General features: G+C 40.7%; 2 protein-coding genes across 2 annotated transcripts; one reads left to right on the top strand and one right to left on the bottom strand.

The window, feature by feature from the left end:
• The first annotated feature begins 724 nt into the window (after window positions 1–724).
• On the top strand, window positions 725–1,661 carry LOC109397548 (small ribosomal subunit protein uS7m). Its single transcript, XM_019669851.4, has 2 exons — window positions 725–885; window positions 948–1,661. The coding sequence occupies exons 1-2, from the start codon at window positions 851–853 to the stop codon at window positions 1,591–1,593; spliced, it is 681 nt and encodes a 226-aa protein (XP_019525396.2). The 5' UTR covers window positions 725–850; the 3' UTR covers window positions 1,594–1,661.
• A 569-nt stretch (window positions 1,662–2,230) lies between these two features.
• Window positions 2,231–3,955, bottom strand: LOC115258755 (glyoxylate reductase/hydroxypyruvate reductase-like). The gene is made up of 4 exons (XM_062850799.1): window positions 3,706–3,955; window positions 3,275–3,648; window positions 2,652–3,044; window positions 2,231–2,581 (listed from the first exon to the last, which is right to left on the bottom strand). The coding sequence occupies exons 1-4, from the start codon at window positions 3,855–3,857 to the stop codon at window positions 2,463–2,465; spliced, it is 1,038 nt and encodes a 345-aa protein (XP_062706783.1). The 5' UTR covers window positions 3,858–3,955; the 3' UTR covers window positions 2,231–2,462.
• Window positions 3,956–7,741: the final 3,786 nt, after the last annotated feature.

Below are 7,741 nucleotides of genomic sequence, written 5' to 3'. Positions count from 1 at the left end.
AAAGTATGTGTTATAAGCTAGGGACGAGACAAAAGGCTAAAAAAATAAAAATTATATATTTTCAACTATGGTTATTAAAAACGTCAAAAAATGAGTAAATAGGGTGACAATGGGTATTATCGGCAGGTTTGTTCTCTTCGTCATGGGGGGTTTTTGTCAGCCAAATTGCCTGAAACTTGGCCATATAATTTAACTTAGTTGGGAAGGATTTGAGACCAACTCTGAGTTCAATAGGTTTCAAAAAAACCCCAAAGACGAAGAGAACAAAACGGCCGAGAATAGGTAATTTCCCCTATGTACTCTTGAACCATATATTGTGGTTTAAAACAAGAATCCCGATAGGACTTCTGGAGCAACATTTGAAAAGGGCATACAAGCATTGGTAAACAATGACTTCACACGTCGCTCCTGAGCCCCCCTCAGCTTATTCACAAAAACTAAGACCGTTATCAGATAGAGCAAACATCGATCTTTCGGATAACGGTGTTCATTTGCGTGGGCGGGCTGCTGTTATGCCCTACGGAGCATTTTAGAAAAAAGACACAAGACCTCTTGGGCCCTTTTCAAATGTTGCTCCAGACTTTAGGAGCCTCTATTTTTTCTGTTGCGCATCATTAAGGTGATTACACAGCGTACTCCTTTTTCGCATGTTATTCTAGATCTTGACAAAACCATTCATCTTTAATCCCAGTCCTCTACTGTATTCTAGTACTTCACAAATTTTTTCTGTCAGTTTCCCAGTGGAGCTGAAAAGTGCGTGTTTCATGTTTTGTGAACGCAAAACAGATTTTAATTCGTAAAAAATCGCTGAAATTTAGGATTTTTCCTAGATTTAACGATAATTTCGAATATGCTTCGTAGCATAGTAAGCAACGCGCTTCTGCGGTAAGTAAAAATTCCTTCGATTTTAGTTCATTGTAACACTTTCTTTGCGACACAATTTGCAGCTGCAGAACGACATGCCATCTCCCGGCGGCGGCTATGTCCCAGTACGGACCGCAGTTCGTGGAACCGGTCTTCAAGAAGGAAACCCTCACGGCCATGGAGGAAAGTGGTGAGATTTCCAAAATAGCCCACGTTCCCATCAAGGCCGCCCGGAACAACGATTCCTGCTCGGTGTTCCACGACGATTTGGTTAGCAAGTTTACAAATTATGTAATGAAGAAGGGCGAGAAGGTGCTCGCGAGGGAGCTGGTGGAGAAGGGGTTTGAAAACATCAAGCGACATCAGTTGGAGCGGTATCATCTGGCGGAAAGTGAAGAGGAGAAGGCAAAGATTGAGCTGAACCCTCGGGTGCTGCTGAGGACGGCGGTGGAAAATTGTCGGCCACTGTTGCAGTTGACCCCTATCAAGCGAGGTGGAGTACGCTACCAGGTGCCGGTACCGATTACGGAGCAAAGGTCTTATTTCCTGGCCATGAAGTGGCTGTTGGAAGCGATTCGCGAGAAGGAGCGCACCGTGCATTTTCCGGAAAAGATGGCCTGGGAGGTGCTGGACGCTGCGGCCAATCACGGTAAGGTGATTAAGCGGAAGCAGGAGCTGCATCGTCAATGTGAGGCGAATAGGGCTTATGCTCATTATAGATGGAGCTAAGAAGTGGGTGAGGAATTAACGGCGAAGGTTTTGATGATACAGAGTGAATAGAAGAGATTGGTATGATACTAATCGTGTCGTTACTGGAAAGAAATCATAAATTCGGGGATCCATTCCGTAAACAGAGTACAAGTCTACCTCGATTTAGTTAACATTTCTGATTTTAATGGTTTTTTAATCGGAGCAAAAACTCCATTTTAGATGAAAAGGCTCGGGGGTTCCTGTCATCAACCTGATTTAAATAATGGGTCTGTTCTTTCCCTTCAACCTTTCACGTGAAGTATGCTACTATAGATTTTAAAAACCAAAAAATCCTTCAAGAATCTTTGGATTATTTCTGGGAATACCTCGAAGAAATTATTGAGGAAATCTTGAAAATGACATTGATGAATCTCTTGATTTCTTTAATAAGTGCTTTGAGGAGGTCTACCAGAATCCGTGAAAGGACCCATGAAGGAATCTCTGAAAGGAAATTTGGAATATTTGTGGTAATGTTCAAGGGAAGAATTCCTGAAGGGATCCTTAAAGAATTTTTCGAGAAACTTCAGCTTTAATCTTCGGAAATCCCAACAGACACTTTAGTTCTTTTCGATTTTGCCAATTGAGCATATAAGACGATACTTTTTCATACGATACGATATTTCAGCCTTTATCAATCGATTTATTTTTGTTGAACATGAGACCTGCAATATTCCGACGAACGAGCTGTTTATTGCACGTTTTAGTGTTTTTAGTAATTTAACCATAGACGTAAAATACTTCTTGAGAGTTTTTTTTGTTGGTAATAAGCTCCATATCTCGCCATTATACGTAGAAATCGAGTCTCGTGCTTCTTGCCAATACATATTATTGCTGTCCAGTAGAAAGTTTTAAATGAAGGGATTTACTGGTTGGCCGCCAGCCAAAACGGACAGCACATTTCGTGCAGCAATGCAAAACATGTCTTCCAAGCTTTTGCGTGTAGCAGTTCCTAGATGTGGCACGACAACTAAAACGAGTGAGAGTACAATTGAATTGTAGCTTTGCATAATGTTAAGCTTTAAAGTTTAAATACTCACTGCAGTTCGGAAGATTCATAATCGGATCACTGGGTGGAAGTGGCTCCGGTGTCATGACATCCAATCCGGCCGCAAATATCGCACCAGATTGCAGGGCTTCCACCAGGGCTGGTTGATCTACAATGCCACCACGAGCGACGTTGATGAGCACACTAGTCGGTTTCATCTTTTTGAACGCATCAGCATTGAACAACTTGCCGGTCTCGTTCGTCAAGGGACAAACAATGAACACAAAATCACTTTCCAGCAGCAGTTGGTCGAAACTAACATACTTCGCTGCGAATCGGTCGGCTTCTGGTTTCTTGGTGCGCCCTGTGTACAGCAAACGTCCCACGTCGAATCCCCGCAACCGCTTGGCTATGGTTTGACCAATTCCACCAAATCCAACGATACCTGTTGGAGAAGAAAGACATATCTATCTAATTTTTTGTTCAGTTTTCCCCAGCACTCAATCCCTCAACCGCAAAGTTCAGATTGAGATTGTGCAAATATGTAACGCAACTTTGCGTAAATTCACTTCTATACTTGCGCGTAGACTTTGAAATAGCCCTCTTCCCCCCGTTCCCCTAAGAGTCTACGTAGTTTATGGATAGGCCCTAACAACCTTATTAAGTAAACCTCACCTACGGTCGATCCCGGTACGTCCTGTCCCAGCATCCACTGGGGCGTAGCTTCCCAGTCGGAGTTCAAAATCTTCTCTCGTCCTTCGTGAAACCGTCTAGCGGCAGCAATCATCAATCCTACTGCTATATCCGCCACTGGATTGTTCACCACCTTCGGCGTGTGACCCAAAGCTACCCTCCGCTTTCGGAACGCCTCGGCATCAACGTAATCCATTCCGGACGTTAGGGTCGACACCACCTTTAGTTGCGGACCAGCCACATCCAACACTTCATCGTCGAGTCGATCGGCGGTCAGCCAGAGGATTCCTTCCGCACCGGGAGTGGCCTTCAGGATTTCATTCCGATTACTGCCAGGACACACGGTTACGTCGCATCTGGAATGGAACAACAATCAGCTGGCTAGAGAGGTCGCCAAACCAAGGTCAACTAACTTGCGCCGAAGTGTTTCGATGTAGCTTACCGGTACGTCCGAGCAGGTGACTAGGAGTTTGGGACGATAGTTCGCCGGGAAGTGCGATTCCAGGACGGCTGCTTCGAGCATTTTCGGGAGATGATTGATTAATCGCAACGGGCTGAAGCGCATATCACCTTGTCCTTGTTGCTGAGCTGCACTGTACTAAGTAGGTTCACTTGAAGTGTATTTATTTTGCCGGGCAATGCGAACAGTCAGCCGGCGTATAAGTGATCGGTTTCTGTGGTGGTGTAATATAGGAAGAAGCAGATAAGATTAATTGTTGATGGTCTTGGCAAAGTGTTTGTAAAGAAAGCAATTGGATAATTTTCGCGATATGAAAAAGTGATGATCATTAGAGAATACTTAGAACTTCATCCAATCTATTTTGTTTAGGGTTAATTCTTTTTCAAAATTCTTCATTGTAATTTAATCAAAGCTAGATATCTGTAGATTTGTTCTTGACTGTATTTACTATGTCGAAAAATCAGGAATATCTTTAGTGATTCTCTTTATATGAGTTTCGAACGCTATCAAAGAAATCCTTAATGAATGCTTTCAAAAGTTTGTACAGAGTCCAGGTATGGGAACACTCACTTGCAAACAGTTACACTCACTTGCTGTTATCTCAGCTCAGAAGAGTACTATCAAGGAATGGTGTATGAACGATTTTTGCCTTGTTATTTTGTCTAAAAGTTGGCTGATCAGAGTAAGCCACTTTCCACGCTTCTGAGCTGAGAAAACAGCAAGTGAGTATAACTCTTTGCAAGTGAGTGTTCCCATCCTGGACAGAATCTTTATTCAGGGTGGCCACCCAGTAGGGAAATTCGGAAAAACTGGCAAAAGCTCGGGAATTCTCGTTAGTCTCGGGAATTTCCAATGAGGACTCTCTGACGACTTCTAAAAAAAGGCTCGTGCCGAACTCACCTACGACGAAAAGCCACGTTAATGAAGACAAAAAACATCTAAAATGTATGCAATTCTCTATTGATTTTAAAGGCCAGGGTGAATTATATTTAATTTGAAAAACTTTTTTTTTCGAATGAGTGTAATCAGTTTCTTACCTTTTAATTCCGCCCTATTGCTTATCCTTTGACAGATACGCGTATCTGTCAAAGGATAAGCAATTAGGGCGGAATTAAAAGGTACGAAACTGATTACACTCATTCGAAGAGGGTATTCTGCTTAGAGGGTTCGAAAAATCGGTACAAGACTGGATGAGTAGTTCTGGACAAACTCGCAAAATGGGAAGTTAAACGTGGGTCCCGAGATGAACTAGCCTAGGGCTAAAAATCTCGTTAATACAGATAAAAAAAAGTTCTGGAGAAAAGCGTAGAACATTCTGACAATTTAAAAATAAGTCGTAAAAACATTTGGAAGTATATATTAAAGGTTTTTTTAGTAATAGCTGCGGGATTAGTTTCTGGAGAAATTTCTCAAAGCTTTCTCAGTAGATTTAATAAAGCAATTTCTATTTTTTATTATAAATTTCTGCTGTATTCTCAGAGAAATTTTTGTTGAACTGGTGAAAAAAAAAAGAAATAAATTTTCCGAAGAAACCCGGAAAAATTCTTGAAAATGCCACATGAAGCTGAATTTCTGACAATTTTATTTTGCACTTCTGATGAAATATCCAAATGCTAGACGAACACCAGAAGAGATTTGTTTGATCCCATGAATTTATAGGGTGGGACGGGGCAAGATGGGTCACCTAAGGATGGATCACCATAACTTTGTAAATACAAATCGTATTGGTTTGTATTCATCCGCTTCTCTTTTATACACTAGTTAGCTATGCTAAAAGTCAGTGGCGTAGCCAGAAATTGTCTCTGGGAGTGGTTTTCAACGGTCAATGATACCTTTTTTGGTTTGACACTTACATTTTATAAACAGTAATGAGCAATTGTATTCGTAGTTTGAAAATAGCGGCGCAGCCGAAAATTTTTGTCGTCACAAAGCGCTTTATACTGAAATTTTGTTCCACAAATTTTGGCTCTGGGGGGGGCTTAACCCTAAAACCCCCCCCGTGGCTACGCCAGTGCTAAAAGTCGATTAAAAGTTCATTATCGATTTTGCGCCGTGAAAAAAGTGCGGGGCAAGATAGGTCACCTTTTAAGTAATTCACATTTTCTCAACGAAAAACGTCAAAATATAAGATTTGTTCCGCATTCACATATGCTCCATATCCATACTGAGTAAACAAGAGCTACTAGTAAACATTTTATAAATTTATTTGGAATATAAAAAACTTTTCAATATGAGTGGTCCTAAGGCGACTTGAAAATCGATGTTTTCACTAAAAAAATATCATAATTTTATGTTATAATTTTGAGCGTTCATTCCGCATGATTGAAGTCATTATGAGATAGTCTTGTAATAAAAAAAAACTTTTGAATGCTTCAAAAATACGTTCAAAATTGAAGGTGACCCATCTTGCCCCGCGGTCGTTTATATGGAGATTAGGGTGGGGCGGGGCAAGATGGGTCGCAGGGTAAGATGGGTCAGTGTCATTTTCGGGCGCATTACTCATGTTTCGATTATGTTAATAATTTTGTTAGATGACCAGCATGAATATACAAAAGTTTGGGGCTGTTGATTGAAAAATTATTCACTCTCATTGGAAATAAAAAATAAAATGGTTTTTAGCCATTTTTCTTATGCGATACATTCCATATAATCTCCATATAAACGGCCGCGGGGCAAGATGGGTCACCTTCAATTTTGAACGTATTTTTGGAGCATTCAAAAGTTATTTATTTTTTATTACAAGACTATCTAATAAATCACTTCAATCATGCGGAATGAACGCTCAAAGTTATAACATAACATTATGGTAATTAAGCATATATGAATGCTTAATAAATCTTGTATTTTCACGTTTTTCGTTGAGATAATATGAATTACTTAAAAGGTGACCCTTCTTGCCCCGTTTTTTTTCACGGCGCAAAATTGATCACTTTTTAAAACTGCTTGTTTAACATCATATTTTGTATTTAATGAACTTTTTATCGACTTGTAGCATAGCTAACTAGTGTATTAAAGAGTAGCGGACGAATACAAACCAATACGATTTGTATTTACAAAGTTATGGTGATCCTTCCTTAGGTGACCCATCTTGCCCCGCCCCTCCCTATATGGAATGTATCGCATAAGAAAAATGGCTAAAAAACATTTTATTTTTTATTTCCAATGAGAGTGAATAATTTTTCAATCAATGCCCCAAACTTTTGTATATTCATGCTGGCAGGGTCGTGCAATTTCGAAAGGAAAACATGACGTACGACGACTGTAGCAAATCGTTTCCCATGCGAACGGACTGCTGGGATGCTTCGTCTCTCACCCAGCAACACACTCGTTCGTTGCTCCCTAGGATAGGATGTGACACCTGCAACTTCTTTGTCTAATTTCACAGCTTGCTGTCTTGTTTTTCCGCGTTGCTAAGATTATTGGTCCCCAAATTGGTCCCTTTTGGGCTGACTAGTTGTCGTATCCTATCCTAGGTTGCTCCTACAGAAACAAGTGTGTATGAAACATGGGATGATACACTTGGATTTTCGTTTCATTTATGAGTCATTGAAATACTTCAACATGCTAAAAACACTATTTAAACCACATTTTTAAATAGTGGTGCACGCCAATAGAATGATAATTATGTTTTATGAAAGAGGATAACAAATTCGACCACTTAAATCCAATTAACCGGCGCCCGTAACCATTGAGAGACTAGCGCGCACCAGTGAGACACTAATGCTCTGACGGGTGAAGCACAAGCAATGCGACCGGGTGGGAGACTACCGAGTGCTACGATGAGTGGAAAAGTTTTTTTTAACGACCGAGTCATTAGAAAAATGTATGAAACACTTGAAGTGACTCATTCAAATGTTGCATGAAAGTGTATCATTGAAACGAAATTGTACGCCCCTGCATGCTGGTCATCTATCAAAATTATTAACATAATCAAAACATGAGTAATGCGCCCGAAAATGACACTGACCCATCTTACCCTGCGACCCATC

The sequence above is a fragment of the Aedes albopictus genome, chromosome 2 (genome assembly GCF_035046485.1).
Source record: "Aedes albopictus strain Foshan chromosome 2, AalbF5, whole genome shotgun sequence".
In the NCBI taxonomy this organism is placed as follows: Eukaryota; Metazoa; Arthropoda; class Insecta; order Diptera; family Culicidae; genus Aedes; species Aedes albopictus.
This window is presented reverse-complemented; position numbering and strand designations above follow the sequence as displayed.

Bases quoted from the DNA above. Each gene is read 5' to 3' on its own strand.
- LOC115258755 (XM_062850799.1), bottom strand. From the start codon at position 3,857: ATGCGCTTCAGCCCGTTGCGATTAATCAATCATCTCCCGAAAATGCTC. The intron at 3,649-3,705 runs GTTAGTTGACCT...GTTCCATTCCAG, and splicing joins ATCGAAACACTTCGGCGCAA to ATGCGACGTAACCGTGTGTC. The intron at 2,582-2,651 runs GTGAGTATTTAA...CACTCGTTTTAG, and splicing joins TATGAATCTTCCGAACTGCA to TTGTCGTGCCACATCTAGGA.
- LOC109397548 (XM_019669851.4), top strand. From the start codon at position 851: ATGCTTCGTAGCATAGTAAGCAACGCGCTTCTGCG. The intron at 886-947 runs GTAAGTAAAAAT...CACAATTTGCAG, and splicing joins GTAAGCAACGCGCTTCTGCG to CTGCAGAACGACATGCCATC.